The following is a 19,949-nucleotide window of genomic DNA, read 5'->3' on the forward strand; positions in this document are numbered from 1 at the left end:
TAAACAACAACATCATTAACATCATGAAGCTATTCCGATATAATATCTGTGCAAACAACAAAGCCACCATTTTACAATTTGTCAAATCAACTACTATGTTAACTTGACTGTACTGTATTTAACATCATAAAACCACAGTGAGGCCACCATAACTGTATCTACAGACAACAAAATGAGATGCTAATCTTAGATTTAACAAACTTTATGAACGTGTATATTTCACTATTACAAACTGAAATCAAATTTGTCCTCCACCTTGACACACATGATCTTTAGACTTCATTCAGAGAAGCGAGCCGATGCAATGATATAGAGTAACACATATTCATCAAAACAATTGAGCACAGTTAATATTTACCTTGTCTAGTATAATGTTAAAGGATACCACACAGGAAGTTATTAATATGCAATCACAGATTATGACAATAATTACACTGGCTTATTGGAGATTAATGAGTGACATAGTGCTTACCTATCTCCTTACAATCTCAGCAACGTACAGTACAGCTCTGGTACTCTAGTGGAATATGATCGAATCCAGGGTTCAAAATATTTATTTTGTGCTTTAGAGTTGTTTTCATTGGAATTTTAATAAATGCTCTTGATTATGTTACTCATTGTCATAAAATTAACATACCATGCTAGTCATATTAGAAATTAATTGTTCACGATAGAACTCAACAATTTAATCGACCTTACAAAGGAAGGAAAAAAATTGTGCAAAACTTGAACACTTTTTATTTTTCAGGAGAATCTTTTAATGGTTTTTTCAATTACAAATTATTTCTATTTCAATTTGTTTTTAGGGGGAAATTAGCAGTTAATCTTTTGAGTGGAAATAGCTAAAATATCAAATACACTTGTAAATTGTTAAATCGGTTCAAAATTATAACGACCACCATCGACAGTATAGTGTCAAAATCTCGAGTGAAATGTTTGAAATTTTTATGAAACTTTATGAAAATTTTATGAAATATTTCTTGACATTTATAAAACTCAATTGAGCTATTACAGATGGTTAAACCATGTTTGATAATAACTGAACGTGTAGGCAAGAACTTGGTAGGCAAAATGTGACAATTGCCAAAGGAAACATGGGGTACCCTTTGACTGTCTCATAAACAAAAGTAAAAATATAAAACCAGCAGTGGCTGATGACCATTAGGACAATTATGGTCTTCATCACTATGACAGCTACAAAAATATTTAAAAAATCTTTTACAAAATGTCAACACGTGTAAGTCAACATTAATCACGAAACAGTCACACAAGAGGATATGTTTCATTTCAGCAACATTGCACAAGATCTGACCAAGTAAAAGATCTCTGCATTAAATATACATTCTGTGCTTATAGCTACTCCTACCAGGATATATAAATGAAACATCTTGGAACCAAGAGCTTGGTGATTCAATCCACAGTTTGGAAATCATAAAAACTGTTCATGAACCTGTGTCTTTTATCACAATAACAGGCTCACTCGTCACATTAAAACATGTTTCCACTCACTGCAATATTATAAAAAAAAAATTTACTGTTCTTTGGCAAACCATAGCAAAATAACAGATTACACTGTGACAAATGAATAAACATGCCCAATAATACATAAATAATTACATCATATTCTACAATTCTGTCCACGCTGTTACGTTCTGAAATATACAGAGACGTGAGCTAATGAATCTATCTATGCTGTGTAGTTTTCCGCCCGTTCTCCATCTGATAAATGGAGAAAAAAAAGAAGAAATTTGCTTGACGTTTGAGTTTGCTGGACAATGGGGAGATTAGTTCCGTGATTTCCAGACATTTCAGTTACCGGAGTTTGCAGTATGTGTAACGTTGGATGAGTTATATGCAAAAACAATATTAAAGATGCTGAGACCTGTTATAATAATAATAATTAACAGTTCTTATATAGCGCAACTTTTACAATAAAGTCTCGCCGCGCTGTACTTAAGCCTGGTCATTGGTAAATTGTCACACCTACACACCAAAGTGTGCACAATTCAAACAATCTCTCCTGGGGCACCACAGTGCACCACAGCCACATTTCCCCCGGGGGACTTCCCATAGGGTGCAGCCACAAACCACGGCCCACGCAACTATATTTACAAGTCACCTCGCAAGTCCCCATTTATACACCTGGGTGAAGAGAGGCAATGGAGATAAAGTGCCTTGCCCAAGGACACAACACAATGATCTGGCCAGGGCTTGAACCTGTAATCCTTAGATCACAAGTCCACTGCCGCAACCACTTGACCACAATACCCTCCTGTTTACTCTCATCCCTTGTATACAGTAGGGCAGCCAAGTGGTGATTCCTGACAATGCAATAATGGGTGCCACAATAACACTGCTGTTTTATCAACCATGAATATTCATCAAAAACAGAAGACTTGCTACAAGTCATTTTTCTCCCAAGACCATTGAATGTATGGGATTAAAAATGACACTCTGCAGACTTGGTTTACTTTAAGGATTACATCAGACAAACATGGCATCCTGGGTAACAATTTTTCTTTATCAAAACTCTATGATTTCTATGAAGTAATCATAACAGATGCTTAGACCACGATCGATGTAAACAAACTGATTAAAGCCAGACTGATCAGCAAATTGTCAATTGATACTTGACAGCATGGATTTGGGTCAGCCATAATTATTCGCGTAACTTCTTTTATCTCTCCACATAATTTCGACACGTACGAAAAATAAACATTTACAAAATGAGCCGAGAAAGTTTTAAGCTGTGACAGGTTTTTAACGGGCGAAAAGCAAGATTGCAAAAGTCTTGTGCTCTAGAGGTCACTGTTGCATTTACTCGTTGAAAACAGAAAGGAGTTCAGCTACGAAAATCTGTTCTGCAAACTCAGCACATCAGTAAATAATGCACTTATGAACACATGTGCGATAGTTTAAACACAATAATGAGCCCACATGTCGTAAAGATAACATTTCGATTGAATTGTTTTGTACATTGAATTGTACATTAATCGCAGTCCTTCAGTATAGCTATATACACGCGAGGAAAGAACTTTGGGTTTTAGAACATTTACATTTTAAAGATTTCACATCAATAAGATGGAATAAAAACTGGCGATGGATATGATTGTATAAAAATTAAGGACTGGAACCACCACAACTGCTGACGAAAAACCGTCCACATTTGCTCTTGGGATACCCCCTGTAGTACTTTTAGGCGCATCCATAGTTGCGCTCTCCTCGGAAGGCGCTGCTGGGCTGGTTAAGTGCGGGCACGGATCTTCGCTCTTCTTAATCAGCTTCAAGGCCTTCAAATTGTCAAACGAGCAAGGAATATCGATGGCCTCCAACGTACGAAGGCTGTCTGGTACACCGGTCACACTCTTCAAATAAAAGTTCCTTTCTAAGTGAAGTGCTTGCAGTCCCTCCGTCTGCCACTCGCTCATGTTGACGTGGGTCAGATTATTACCGGAGAGGAACAACTTACGTAGACTCTTGACGTTTGCAAATAAGTTTGGAGGTATCTCGGAGAGATTATTATCGGACAAATCGATTTCAGAAATGTTGCCGAAGGATATATTCCAAATCGACAATTTCGATAGGTTGTTCGATCGCAGGTCCAGCCTGATCAAGTTGTGGAAATGGGAAAACGCCCCGTAATCAATGTGCTTGATATCGTTACATCCTAAATGTAGGTGCGTCAAATTGCTCAGATTGGCAAAAATATCCTTGATGAAGTAAAGTTTGTTGTTGGAGAGATCAAGCTTTGCGAGACATTCCATCCCGCTGAAGGTTTCGTTGGTCAAACGAGACAAATGATTTTTGTTCAAATGAAGGCTTGTTAGGTTTTTCATTCCATGAAATGCTCCATCTTGAATCTCTTCAATCAGATTTGAGTCTAAGAACAGTCTTATCAAGTTATAGTAATCTGCCATTGAGGCTTTTGAGACACTGCCAATGTAGTTGTCTGTGAGATGGAGGGACTTTATTGGTTTTCCATTTATCGCTGGGATACTGGTCAAGCCCTGACAAACCAGCTTGCAATGATGAGAGTTACAAACGTTATTACCTTCATCTGGAACACATGGTGATACTTGCCTGGGACTTTTGTCAGCACAGGGAACAGGGACAGTGTCCAGCGTTTGAATACTCTCTGGTATATTAGTGAGAGAGGTCAAGTAATGGTTGCTCGTCAGAAACACAGAATGTAGGTTTCCGGCTCGGGGCCAAAGGGACATGTCAATCTCACTCAGGAAGTTTCCGGACAGAGACAACCAGCGTAGATTAGTCAGGTGTGAAAGCGACCCGGAAGCGATGTTGTAAAGTTGGTTATCGGACAGGTCAAGTTTACGAAGAGAAGATAACCCGCGGAAGCTCTGGGCATGAATTGAGCCGTTGGTCAAACTATTTGAGCTCAGATTAAGTGTGGTGAGATTTTGACTATTAGCAAACGCATGGCCCTTGATGACCTCGATCGCATTATGACTTAAGTTCAGATGTTCCAAGTGAGTCAAATTAGCGAATGGTTCTCCGATTAATTGAAGTACATTGTAGGATATATCAATCGCTTCAAGATTTTCTGCCCCACGGAAGGCGTCGTCTGACAAGAAAAACAGACAGTTACTACTTAAGTTAAGTGTCTTTAGACTTTCCATATCTTCAAAGGATCCTTCTTTGATTGTTGCAATCCCGCTGAAATTAAAATACACATACTCCAGATTAGGGTAATTTTGTAGACCTAATCCACTTGGTGTCCTCTCGATGCAGATACCGGAGAGGTCGAGGGTTGTCATCTCTCTCGCCTCTTCATATCTGGGCGATGGGTTCTCTTTCACTTGGCATCCTTGGTTGGGGCAGCGTCCGGCCCTGGTCGTTCCTTGGATAAGAATCAACCAGAGGAACCAATAGAGTACAGTTATTATCCTGTAAGTAAAACCAAGAAAGAGATGTATATAAGTATATTTAAAATATATATATATATATATATATATATATATATATATATATATATATATATATATATATATATATAATTGAAAACGTAATGAGTTGGAAAATTTAGAACAGTGAAAAAACTTCCAGCCTCCACCGGGATTCATACATATAAATATATATATATATATATATCTATATATATCTATACATATATATATATAATTATTATTATTACAATAAATATTAGACATAAGCAGAGAAGAAAGATATGACTCATAATTGAGAATTAAGGAGTACTGTTTCAGAAATTCTTTTGGAACGAAGAGGAAGAACTAGTACTGTATATATGTGAAGAACACAAACTAAATAAAATTTCTCATCCATAGTTGAGAAATAGTTTCAGCATTATATCATGAATACAATAAAACAGAGAGAAAATGAAAAAAAAGGGACAAACTCAATTAACAAAAGATCTTAGACTCACGTTGATTGTTATCATAGATTCGTAATTTCCCAGTTTTATTGTCCCGATTCACTGAACTTGACTGATTAAACAATATTCAGTTTCGTTTTGATATTGCCGCTGCAGTAATTACTGTACTCAATAAGATACAAATAGTATCTCATCTCCATATGTTACAAAAAAAACAAAGCGATTTGTTCATTGTTCACTGTACAAAGTCTGTTGTGATTTGTGTTGAAAATTGGATTACCGCTCTACACATATTAATTTCATAAGGACCGGTATTTCTTTTGAAAGAAATCACTACCAAATTTCAAGCTAAACTATTATTACCAGTATTACCTACTGTAGTTCTCAGCTACAGTGCACTCTATATATGAAGAGTCTATGTATGAAGAGTCTTTAAGAGCCATTGGTTGGCAATTTGCAACTTGATGGATACCAATATCCATAAATACAGGTATAATAGTCATGTATTACAATGTATATGTGCTGGCTGCATACAGTATGATGAAGGCATACTATATTGCTAACAACACGCTACTCAAGATGCCCTTTGCACAAAGCGGTTAGTTACACACACTTTGCGAGGAAAAAAAATACTGGCATGCACGACAAAGAAATGATTAAGTCACTACAGGGTTTCAATGTAGCCGACAGCAGCCGGCGAATTAATTTGATTGTCTTACAAGCAGAATTCCTCAATAAATTTGATTGAGCCTCTCATTTTATGGATATCTCATCAATACCTCTGCTATCAACATCACCACCGATGTATTAACTTCATGCCCAACCAGGCCACAATTACATCTACAGTATATATCCTCCAATCCCTTCTGAGTCTGAGTCTCTAAAAATCTGACTTTCTCTTCTTCTTAGACTTTCTCTTTGGGCATCTTGGCCTTCCGCTTTGGAGCCTTGCCTTTTCCGTTGCCCTTCCTTTGGTCATGCTCAATCCGGGACCCAGGAGGCGATCTCTCCCCCTTTCTCTCTGTTTCTCTCCCGGTCTCCCCATCTCTCTCCACTCCTCGCTCTCTTTTTCTCTTTCCCCTCCTCTCTCTAGGCACTTTTGGTGGTAGAATGAGAAGCAAGGGCATTGACCAGAGAGGTCCTGACATAGGGCATGAAGTTTACATCGGTGATGATGTTGATAGCAGAGGTTATCGATGAGATATCCATAAAACTAGAGGCACAGTGTTAAAATGTTTCCAGTTCGTTCTATAGCCACGGAAGAACCAGAGTGCTATGGTTGTGGGCAGACAGGTAAGGACGAGCGAAGGAAAGCCACATCTTCACAGCCTATGTACTGACAAGATATGACTTTTTCTTCATCTTCAAATTGTGCGATATTTTGTAAATTTATGCATCTGGCAACAATAAGCAGAATGAATGTCCATGATCAGAGCAATTCAGCTGAAAATGTCTTTCTTTCTGCATTTTATCTTGGCAATCATTTATCAATTTAGAGGAGAAAGAAAATTTCTATCAAGAAATGAAAAGATATCACTTTTGAAATTGTAGCCTACTGTCAGTACACAGAACTTTGACAGCTATAATTCAAAGTTCCAAACATTTCAGGGATAAAATCAACAAGCACATTACAAAAACCTATTTCAAGCTTTTAAAGAACATCCAACTGTCCTGGGGTATTTGAAGGGTTAGCCAGTCAAAATGCTGTAGGGTACATTCCAATCATACTGTACAGTATATGTCACGTTTGGGGCAGGATGGGTTCTCTCGAGTCAACATTTTCACTGGAAGAATTCACCAATCTGGTGAGTCTGGCATCAAAGATGCATGCTAACATTTTATTCCACGAATGTGATTTTTGCCATGATTTTTACTATTCTTTGCCTTATTTAATTACTGTACCTAGAAAGGATAAAGTTTACAAACCAGATTGATAAACGGCCTTGATAGTCAAGTTTACACATACCATGTATACACTGTATGTGATTTGCCAGCCGACAGTTATCAAGTTACAATAAATTGAACAAACGTTGAAATGTATTTTAAGGCATGCAATTCTTCATAGAAAAACGATCTTAAAATTCCTGATCTCTGAGGCATCTAGTTTTAATAGTCTCCTCTTCAAAAATTCATTTCAGATTCAGGGAAGACAACAAGATATCATTTGAGTCTCTGCATCTGGTTGCCAAAGACTTCCGGAAAATTTTTTTTACCAAATTTATATATCGAGCAGCAGTGGCGTAGGAAGTTACTTTTGAGTGGGGGGGCTGAAGACTGATGGCCGGCCTGGGGGAGGGGTCTAAGGGGAGGGGGTGCCCCCTCCCCTTTGGATTTTTTTGCATTTCAGGTGGCCTCAGATGTAATTAGGTGCAATATAGCACACTTCAACACCCACTCCATTTTGTAAACTTAATTTTGTATTTTCACCTGGCCTTAGATGCAATTTGGTGCTCCAAATGAGATTTTTTTTCTCATTTGGAAATGAAAAAGGGGTTTTTTGACTTGCGAAGTGGGGGGTGGAATGATACTTCCGCCCCTCCACATTTTTCACTGGGGGGGGGCGCCAGCCCCCCCAGCCCCCCCGGTTCCTACGCCCTTGTCGAGCAAGTACTAATTGCTGAAATAAGACCACAATTAACCAAGCATCTACGTAAACAGATTTGTCACCATTTGAAGGTTTATCAGGTTCAAGTGAGATTTCAGTTAATAAAGCTAAATTTGCTAGAAACCTAGAACTACACAATAATAACCACATGTGAATATATGTATATACATGCAAAAAAGGTAACAATATTTAGGAAACTGTCCAAACTTTGGACAATTTCTTCATTTCCTAAAATTAAAATTGTTTTACTTGCATTTCACTGTAGTATCCAAAATTTACCATGTACCAACCCCCCAAAAAATAAAATTAACATTTGCACTTAACATTTCAAAACTTCCTAAAATGTTTCATTAACAATCATGACAGTGTTGTGTTATATCATTACCATATGCATAAAATATAAATCATATTATATATATGATAAAATATAAAATAATTATATATATTATATATTATCAAACATATAAAATATATATAACTTTACATAGGATTTGTGTTTCTGGTGTTCTTTATGTAGGGAATATATTAACTGGATCAAAGTCACTGAAAATTATATGGTTGAATCAGCCTGACCATCACTTGATTACTGTACAACCTTTGAAGAATTTTGCAGCACTGCCAAAGACAAATAATAACTTTTAAAAATAGGCAAATGGAATATCCCGAGCGCAGTAAACTTGATGTACTTGCAGCTGTCCTGATCTGTCCTAAAATGCTTCAAGCTATCCTGCCAAGACAGGTCTACAATTGATGACAAAGCTGTGACTGCATTTTAATCATCTCGGGCAGAAGATTGATGATCTCAACTTAAGCCAATCCGTTCCTGATCAATTCACACAAAATAATTGAACTGCTCGCCTCAGCGATTTTTCTATCCTATATTATAACCCAGCTCGTTGTGTACTTATATATTATATTCCACGACAATAAGATAAGATTGTTTTAAAAAAATTTTAGGACAGCTCATTAAATATATATGCCAGGGACTGAATCTTCGACAAATTTCTGACTATTCTCGAATGCTGTAGCCTTGAGGCAGCGAAGAGAGTAAGCAACAATTTGTTCCCGCAAAAAGCACAGAACTCCTGATGTTACTTGAGTTATTTTAAGCTGGAGGGAAATTACAGAGTAGAGATTATTAAACTATGCAAAGTCACGAGGCACCAAGCAGACGGTCGTCTGGTTCCGCATTAATAAATTGTTCTATAGGATAATTTAGTTGTCCTGTGAGAAAAATGAACTGTGAATCTGCGATCTGATTATCCGAATCTTCGGCAAGGTTTTGTTGATCACAGTATGGCCGTAAAGGAACTTTTTTACGATTATAGCTAAATCCCAGAACTTGAGGGTTCAGAAATCTGTGTAAATTTAATTGTTAACACTTTAGGCTACAATACAAATGCAGTTTAGTTTTTTTCGCTTTGTAAATTCTGAAAAATTTCTGAAAATTGTTTCTGTACATAACTGCATAAAATTAATTTCCAGAGAGGAAATGTTAAGAGGAAAAATGACAGTCTGCAAATACTAGGAAAAGTTAAAACAAAATGAGCAATGATTCTCTTGCCATCAATTGCATGTATAAAAAAACAACTTAATAGCAGTATTGACGAAGAGGACACACCAATTTACCAATCCACATATATTTTAAAGCAATCTGTGATTTGGTTCTGCAACTTAAAAAACACCAGCTACCTAATTTTACACATTGAATCATAGTAAGTTGTACTGTACCAATTGATCAATTTTTTTTTTTTTTTTGGCTACTTCTACTTTTTCAACTCAAGGTAAAATCAGTTGACTATCTAAATGAATTCAAACAAGTTGCTTCTATCACTGACTAAGACCTGATTAAACATTTGAACTGTTGGATATTAACTTTTAAGGTATGCTGCATTGGCCCCAAATATGCTAGATATTCAAATATGGTCACATTTGGTAAAAATTCTTAAACTGTTTCTATTACAACGGCAACCTTCAAGGAAATTTTCCTCACTGGGATAATCAGTCATTTGTGTGTTCCTTAACAATGTCTGAGAACAATTTGGAGAGTAAAGACCTCCTGGAAAGTACTTTTTGAAAACTTCTAGCAATTATAGGGTGCTATAATTTGGGGCCTATACTGACTACCTTTAACTGTTTGAGGACTGAGTTAAAGAATATGAGGCTGTAATTTACAAGCCAAAGGAAGTTGTGTTGTTATGTCTATCATTCAGACAAAGAAAGTGCATCAATGCAAAATGCTTTGAAAACACCCCCACATGGTTTATATTTAGCCTTACAGTAGCCTACAGTATCTAGTATGACAATTCACATTGTATCAAAACACAAGATGAGACCCCCCCCCCCCCAACAATGGAACAGCTTTATAAGATTGCTGCATAGACACAAACTGTACAAGCCTACCGGTAATAACATTGCACAACAACAAAGTACTCCCTGTATATTGTAATACACTCAAAGCAAAACGAAAATGTATGGTGTTGCGGTATCAAAATCGATAAAAACTACTCTAATCGGGCTGATAGCCTGTAAATGTTTTGTCTGCTTCAAAGGCAGGTGCTACAGTTGATGCAGTCCGTCCTGTGGTTGATTTGGTTTCTACAAATCATTTATGTTGGAGAATAGGCCTACCATTCATTGAAAATGAACATTACAAATATTTTGATGGCATTACCTGTACCAAACAAATATTGTAGCTTCAAATATGAAACAGAACTATAGAATCATAAACGATGGTAGTAATTATCATCGATGGCCAGGCCTAAGGAACAATGCAATGTCACAACATTAATCAAAGTATCAAAACAATCATAGCATCACAAATAACATGACTGTATTGAGTACAATGATAGCATCATTTATAAACAATATGATCACTACATCAAAACACTGATAGCAAACATAGCATCATAAATTATGATCATATGAACCCTGCTCAAAAACCATCATAGCATCATACACAATGATAATATTGAAATGAAAATTTCTAAACCATCCAAAACGTGAAATTTGCTAAGTAATGAAATTGTGTTTGATGTGATAGGGTTCTAGTGATGCTGTAACTATTGTTCATGGCATGAAATAGATTTATTTTTTTTATGTACAAGGAAATTATGTAAATTAGTTTGTAAAATTGCTCCATCCAGTAGAATTAAATTAATGATATAGTCATCCTAGAGAGACGCATGCTCTGTTAATATGATCAATACTCTTCAACAAAGATGTTTTATGTGGTCATCCTGGAATTAAAAGAGTCATAAAATTATAAGGTCTAAACTGCCAAGCTGCAGATATTACCAACTTGGCCTTTAAAATCCAGATTTTGTGTGGGTTGATTTCAAATTATCGGACACACCACAAAACTAACTACATTGTACTCAAGTTAAGGATTACCATTGGTAAACTATTATAATGCCAAAATTAAGTCCAAGCAGATATTTTTCAACCAATTAAAATTATGAAAAAAAAAATCTTTAATGCAGTAATTATTCCCATAAAAAAAAGAAGCGCAAAGCGGCACTTTTCAAATTGTGACCTCCTTTTATAGTCATTGTTCAAAATTAACTGTCCAGGCTACTGATTGTATTGTGGGAGTTTTTCTTTTTTTTATGCCATATATATATATATATATATATATATATATAGATATATACAGATTATTGTATTGAAGGGAATTTAACCATAAAAAATGTAGTGTTGTGCCGATAATCCATTACGATATCGTTTACGGCCGATTGGCAAATATCGCTGGCAAATGAGAAATATAAAGTGGTTACTGTTTGTGAGTTGTGAAAACGATAATGACTAATGACTATAATGTTTGATACTGTACTTTCCTTATTAATGCATTGCATTATTAATGCATTGACTTAAAGTGCGATTCGACCTTCATTCTGGCTGCTTACAAGTAATCGTATGGGTGATATTGGCACAACACTGCAAAAATATTTTAAGGGGCATTCCAGGGCTTTATTATACATTCTTAAATATTAATAATTTGACAAAACAAAAATATGGTGCATGGAAAACAATGCAAATGCTGACTGGATACAAACAGAAGTCCGGGTCAGAGGTCACACAAACTTTCGTGGAAGAGTTGAAGAGTGGAAGAGTATGTTCATGGGGAACAAGTAGAACAAGAAGATAAATATAAGTACTTAGGAATCATGCTGAGTAACAAAATTGACTGGTCTAGTAATGCCACTATTGTACATAAGAAAGCAAACCAGAGGCTGTATTTCTTGAGAAAATTGAAGGACCTCAGAGTGGATAAAACAATCATGACCTTGTTCTATAAATCCCTCATTCAAAGTGTTTTAATGTATAATTTGTTATTTTGCCAATGGTAAGAATCGATGTGAAGATGCTTCAGCAATCTAGGAAAGTTGCTCAGCGGGTAATCGGTGCTCAATTACCATGGTTAGAGTGCTTGTATCATGAGAGGGTCTGCAATAAAGTGAAACAAATCATGCAAGACCCAACACACCCTTTGTTTGAGCACTACATTAACAACCGCTCTGGACTGCACTTAGGGCCTGCTACAGATACTCATTTGTGCCTAATTCTATCCATATATTTAATTCAAAAGCACAGATAAGTTTCTTATTCGTAGTCACTTGCTGTATATATGTTTGTATTACTGTATGTGTATCGCAGTCTATTGATACTGCTTGATGCATTTTACAAGGTTGCCCAGCTTGCACTAGAGCTGTTAATGTAGCGACTTGTATAAGCACATCCGGGTTTACATTATTATTATATTATTGTTTGCTGCATGTGTACATATGATACACTAGAGGAAGGCAAGGGCGCCATTATTCAGTTGCAGGTATCAACACAACAGCTCAGAAGCGATACATTGAACTAGTGCCAACTGTGACTGGAATGTAATACTTTGCTGAAAACTGTATGTGGAAAAAAATGTTGAACGATCTAACTAAAATCTTGAAACCATGAACATGCTGAGCACTAACTTATGTGAGTATGAGGCAGTTTGTTAAAAGTGTGTGACAAGTCTGTAAACACTGACGTCTTGATCAAAAAGTTGTCAATCTACAGTTATATGGTTACTGGCTGCTGTATGTGTTGCATCTAGTCATACAGTAGTTGTATACAGGGTTTAAGAGCAGGGTATCGGCCACTTCCCTTAGGCCACCATTGCCCCTCCCCCCCCACCCCTGCCTTCTTTCATATGGCCTGTCCTTAACAATCACACCAAACATATGTTTAAATCCATGTAAAGTCTACTCTATACTGAAATTCTAAACCTTTTTTTAGATTGTATATAGTTATCATGCAACATTAATTAAATAAAAAATCCGCTGTTGATTAGTTAGATTTGCCATTTTTTGCTTACAAAGGTAGAAACTTGACTGGATAGATTCGGATGGTTGTAAAGCATCAGAACCAAAAAGGTTTCAAATCACAGACTTTTCCCTTAGGGGAGGGCCTTTCTTGGGCCTCTTACTGTAGTGTAAGAGTCATAAATACTGTATTTTGGGAGGGGCTCGAAGGTGGAATAAAGGAAACATTATTTAACAAACGGGTCATATATCACCTATATGTTAACTTATGGAGACCTGGAAATGTTTAATCATTGTGTTTGCAACTTGTACAGTATATATCATGGTTCTAAGAAGGGATAAAATTGTGGACAGGGAACGCTAACACATTTGGAGTTGTAATCGTCACTTGATTCTCCAATTTCTGATGTCATACTCACTAAGGAAGATCGAGTCTTCTTCGCTTCCTTTCTTTGCATACAGAATGAAGACTAGACGATAGTGTGAAGGGAGGTCAACCAGTAATTTATCAACGTCATGTGATTAGGCTGATTTTTGCCCACATTATTACTGCCCAGACTGGTCCCCAGTATATATTACATTCATTATTACATAATTAGCTTCCACTCCAATCCTGCCTGCCATTGTTGTCCACATTCACATCTCACAGCTCACTTTTGTATGTAGTGTTCGTGTACTTCTAGACTTTCTCACAGAGTACAACACTGACAAACTAGTGCACAAATCAACGGTAGTCTGCTCGCTCAAGTCGTCTGCTAATCATCGTAAATTACTGGGTTGTTTTTCTCATTAATGTGCAACACTTGAGCGTTGGATCGCTTGAATTCTTTCATAGGCACAACTACTGTAGTCTACATCATGTGAACATTTCAGGTTCCCTCCCCCCCTCCCTGAGGTGGGTCACAAAAGTCAAGAAATCTGAGCTCTGTTTGATGGTATGCCACGTAATCTCCTAAATTCAGTTAAATCACATCAGGTCATATTTTATCCTTTCAAGTTTCACACACCAGAGACCCAATGTGAACTGCATGCTACTCACATTGTTTTGATAAGAAAAGGTTGAACATCTTATTTCAGGACTCTGAAATATTTTCAGATGATATGAATTGAGCCATCAATGAATTTTATTCCTACTGTACCTTATTTTGATCATCTTTGCAATGGTTTCACTAATTCAATGACAGTCTCGTCGTCGTCGTGGTAACCGTTGTATGAGTTGGGGGGTGAAGCCCAGTGCCTTGACCCGGTGAGACGGTATAGAAGCAGTGCGAATGAAGACACTGATACAGTCCTACAGAGGATTTTCTGCAAAAGAGAAGAAAAAGTTCAATAGTTCACCAAATTTTGAAGCTGATGAGGAGCGGCGACACCACAGGCAATTTGACAGCTTTTGTATTTCACAAGTCTCTCCTGCATGTTTGCCAAACCACAGTCTCATTAATGTATCGTCTACATAACATGATTCTATGAGAAGGGAACAGAACAGGGGATGCAAAGAATAGCCTAGACAGATTAGAATGCGGGACGGGGTTAGGTTATGCTACGGGGCTGGATTTAAGACTTCCCAGTGGTTACGTGTAATATTCATCATCCGTTAGAACCAATTAGTTTTAATGAAGAAAACTGTTCTCAAAAGAACTTGCAGGATTGATGAATGTTGTGCATCCAAATGGTTTAGAACTATTTTTAAGTTGTTTGCTTACTGTACTGTTGTTATTAGTAAGTCATGTAGCTTCAAGTTGTAGCAAATTTCAAAAGCACCTTGCACAGTTTTGATCAAACTATGTAACTTGCTAAGTTATGTTAATTATATAACTCAGGTGTGGGGGGTATACTGCATACTTAACATACCAAGTACTATCCTACATTCTCCTTGGATTTTTGTTTACAAATCTCATCTCTAATTGATCTCAAATATGATTTTTGATCCTTCCTGTACACTTCATAGAACTAATTAGTACGAATTAAAACTACTGCATGAAATGTTGATGTATTGAAGAACTTATGTACAGACTCCGGATGTGTGACCTAAATTAATTCACTTTCGTTCGGACTACGAGTACAACATTTCTGTATGCTGCGCCATGTTGGAAGAATCTAATCGTCATAGTAGTTATCGACTTTGCGATCCGCGTTATAGTTATTGTCGACTTTGCAATCCGCGATCCCCATCACAATTCTGCAAGGTTGGTAAGAGCTAGTGACTCATAGTTTCAGGGAAACCAAAATATTTTTTTACAAATTTAACTAAAATATTGACGAAAGGTTATAATGAAAGCTTTACTTTCAGTGTAGTCCTGTTAACATTTCAGAATTTGACCTCAAATGACCTATAATCTTACCAACTAATATTTTGTCTTTGTACTCACAAGGTTGTACACATGCAGTTAATAAACTTAGCTTGCATATTTTGTACAGCAGTTGTAATGGCTCTGAATTTTGTCCCTCATAAAATACTAGATGGTTTCTAAATTTTATAAATACTACTTTCTTACACTTGTATCTAGGCAACTCGACCCATAGTATCCCAGTCATACCAGATCAAGAAAAATTATCTTCTTTTCATCCCTCCCCTCCGACCCTCCCCCCCCCCACCCCTATTTTACCATCTCTCTTTCGGTTTCTTTTTAGGTAGCCATTGCAAGTGCATACTGTAGGTGTCTTTGAAAACTTCAAATTCCTTTCATTAAAGGCATTGAAGACTCGCCCCAAACCGCGTGTTTTGTTCGTGTCGCTACAAAATGCAGACAGTAATGAAACATGATACTGTACCTTAATTGTTATCTTTAGCTGGACCTGAGATGTCCATCGCTGTATCGTTTGTTCACTGTGCTGTGGGTATTGACCGCAGCTGTATGTACTGACTGTACACTAGTGTCTTATTACCGACGGTGGCAAGCTGTGTGTGTATTTTCTGGGATTGATGGTGGTGTTTAACACTTCTGTTACACCTCATTTGAACTAGGTCAGATTACCGGCATTAGACGTTATTTTTTGTGAGAGTCTTCACACCCTTTAACAAACTTAAACACTTTCTGTATTCTCTCTATTTCCCACCATGATATTTGTACTGCATCACTGATCTGCTACTGGAAACAAAATGAATTCAACTTAACTGAAAGTATTCCCTGTGGTGGATCCTGTTTTTTTCTTTTCTTTTCAGATGACACAATTTTTGAAAAAAATTACACTTGTAAACCAGTACAAAGAAGCTGGTTAGCAATAGGTGCACAATTCACTTAGAACTGTACAAATGGTTCAAAGACAAAACACCAGTACGGTATCAAGATAAAAAGAATCTCTTCTGGGCTGACCAGGTGAAATTTAACAATTGATAGCAACCAGACCTAGTTTTATACTGTAGCTCTTGATCAAGGTGTAATGGAAGCAAATTATGTTATTTAAAAGGGAGTGAAGACTCTCTCACAAAGAAACCTCTGATGCCGGTAATCTGACCTAGTTCTTTTGAATGAGGTGTAATTAGACACTAGATAGTGAACAGTCAATACATGCATGCAGCTACGGTCAATACCCACAACACAGTGTACATAGCAGCAATGGACATCTCAGGTCCAGGTAAAAGATAACAAGGTATCACGTTTCATTACTGTCTGCATATTGTAGCGACAAGACAAAAACTTCACATGCAAGCAACAGAAAGTTAACTTTTTTCAGATGCGGCACGCGGTTTGGGGCGAGTCCTTGATGCCTTTAATAAGAGCATGCTCCCTGGTAGGCACATGGAGTGAATGTAAAGTACAATGGTGGGATTGGAGGGCAATGCTGTATTATTTCATAAATGCAAATCTTGCCTATAAGAAAATCCGACCTAGATGCCCCACTTTTTCCGTAAAAACTAGGGTACCCTACCCGACCTACCCAACCAATGGCTCATTAGTTTTTACGAAAAAAGTTGGGTATCTAGGACGGTTTATCTTATAGGCAAGATCTGCCCAATGATTTATGCAGGATGAAGCCACTAAGTGCAATTCAAGGTATAGGTGTAAACATGAGTTTAGGAGAAGCTACAGTACCAGTAACATGTGGTTGTATTATAGTATACACTTACTGTAGCTCTTAATCAACTAGCATTATTATTTTTTTTTTACATTTGGTTGGTATGCTAAGTGGCCATGGCTGATTTTAACATTTAAACACCAACAAAATCTGATATTTATGTTGTGGGCTTTGGTCACCTACATCTATGAGCATGTGTAACATGAAATGTAGTGTAAGAAGAAAACTACACATTCAATTCATTACGTATGATAATTTATATACTTTGACACCTTGCCAAATGGCTGGATACATAAAAGCCATGGTATGCCAGTACACAGGGCTTAGATTGTGGAGTAACAATGATGTTTATTTTTAAGACAAAATGCAAAATCGACGAAGTTAACCATTACACCATTCAACCTTAGAAATTGAATAACCCTGCGTATTAACAGGTCTTACACTTACACCAGTGGACATCTCAAAACATGAAATACTGCATTTTGGAATATTGGCAAGTTTTTTGTCTAATTCTAAGCTTCTTTACAAATTCAGTGTTTTCTTGGGAAACTCTTGCAGCCTACCTAATAAATAACAATGATTCATAGTTTGTGATGATCGCCCATCAAGTTCCTAGTTTACCTGTTATGTTTTCACCTGTCATGTTTTCTGACTACCGCCTGTCAACATAATCAGCTATTGTATTTAGGCTGTAACTTAGCCTATATGAAAATGTCCTGTCCTTGGCCCTTAGTATAAGTGAAGTACGGAATATATTAGAATATATTTATAGACTGTTCAGTAATGAAACTTGTGTTAATTCCTTTTAGCAGGTACAGGCAGGGTGCCTTGCAAATAAAAACAAATAGCCTGGAAAAGTCATTGAGATTCTAAACAATAGCTTACCAATGCTAAACAAAATGTGTACGATATTGTCATCTTAGTTCCTACAACAATGAACCAATGATTCCTACCTAGATGAGCAAAGAAAGTCCGATTCCAGGCATGACAAGAGAAAAATAAATCAAACTTACCCAATATATAGAAGAGTTATATCAATTGCTTAGTTTCCGTAGAAAATGAGAAAAGAAAATTCTTGTACATGTTGTAACAAATTGAGTCGGAGCTTGAGAGATAATCCGTGGTTGATGAGAACGTACGGGACGCTAGTGTTTTAATGAGCTGCGCGTGAAGTGTGGTGTTTCTTGTTGTACTGTTGAACTATCTTTCACGCTGTACGGGTTTGTTATTTACGGTAGTGTTAAAAAGCCACTTCAATAATAATATCAGTTGACCTCTTCCGATTTAAATCTACAGATATTCTTTAGATTATTCCGTTGAACTATCAATAGGCAGACGATACAAAGTAATACAAGTGTGAACATTTTACTGTGTGTATTAAAATAAAACTATGCATGCGACTTAATTGCTTCCGTACTTTGGACTTGGAAATACCCGAAATCGTCATCGTTCATTTGCGGGAACCGTTCATATCGTATACGATCAAGGTTTTGTTTCATAGATTCCTTAATCCGCCGTAGATAATTTTCTTTCTTCCATTTCTCTTCATTCAAAATTTATATGAAATGTCGGAATATTGCTGAATCACCGAATGACATTCAATATTTTATTTGGGACTTTCGTTATCCTTGTACATGCCTATAACACACCACCATATTCAATAATACCTTCCTAATTCTAATGATGGTCAATGAAGTGATGTATTTTGAGATTGGATAGTCGAACTGTTGAGATAAAATGTTGCAATTTCATGGAAGAAGTCGAAATAGCCATTTCATTATATTTGGAGGATATCGCGGACTCTTGAACGGATAAAGTAGGCTTAGTTGAAATTTTGAAGAAACAAATGGTATTAAAAGTCGTTACTTATAGAGGAATGGGTTGACATTTCGAGAAATAACAGAAGAAATTTCCAGAGACAAAATGTTGGAGGAATAAAATCTAAAAATTTGTAACAAAAAGTCGCAATTTTGAGATGTAACTCTTGCGAAATAATTTCTCTCTAGTGTACAGAAGAAATCAAATTAGCCTTCTCTGAACAAGTTATCTTTGATTCAGTATTTGAAAGTTGGGACACAAATTTGGCTTCCGACCCCCCTCACACCAAGAAGGCTGGCTCCGGGAATTTTTTTGCTACTCCAATCACTTCCAATCCCCTTACCCACCGCCCCCCCCTCTCCGCCCACTTTTTATAGCATATATGCTACCTACCCACTGTTGTCGGTGGTCTAGCTTGCATTCAGTTACTTCATATAGAAAAAAAAATGACAATTACAGCACCGTAGCTCACTCTTCATATATCCCACATTTCCCCCCCCCCTTCATATTCAAATTTCACCCACCCCTCCCCACCCCTCTTAACCAGTCATACTACTGTACCGCCAATTATCAATAAAATGCAGTTAACTGCTCAAAAGCACACGTCGCGAGTGTGAAGGTTCAACATTCTATTTTAAATTTTAAAACCAAGTTTGAAGATAGCTTTGAGTTTATTTTATTGAGAAAATCATGTCCTGAAAATGTTGATGGTGAAAAGTTCCTGCCCAAAGTTGTGATCCGTATGGAGCGGTATTGCAGCAAGATGTCATCAAAAAATGTTTCCCCTATGTTGCGCAATCGACTGAATTATAAATAAATATGATTTTTGTGATTGAGAAAGTGAAACCATTTTCTC

At 36.8% G+C, this 19,949-nt stretch overlaps 1 protein-coding gene across 1 annotated transcript; it reads right to left on the reverse strand.

Annotated features, from left to right (window-relative positions):
- Positions 1-836: 836 nt before the first annotated feature.
- On the reverse strand, positions 837-18,479 carry LOC139968814 (uncharacterized). Its single transcript, XM_071973243.1, has 3 exons — positions 18,289-18,479; positions 14,398-14,563; positions 837-4,905 (listed from the first exon to the last, which is right to left on the reverse strand). Exons 2-3 carry the CDS (start codon positions 14,409-14,411, stop codon positions 3,069-3,071), a joined length of 1,851 nt encoding a protein of 616 aa, XP_071829344.1. The 5' UTR covers positions 14,412-14,563; positions 18,289-18,479; the 3' UTR covers positions 837-3,068.
- Positions 18,480-19,949: the final 1,470 nt, after the last annotated feature.

The sequence above is a fragment of the Apostichopus japonicus genome, chromosome 6 (genome assembly GCF_037975245.1).
Source record: "Apostichopus japonicus isolate 1M-3 chromosome 6, ASM3797524v1, whole genome shotgun sequence".
Classification (NCBI taxonomy): domain Eukaryota; kingdom Metazoa; phylum Echinodermata; class Holothuroidea; order Aspidochirotida; family Stichopodidae; genus Apostichopus; species Apostichopus japonicus.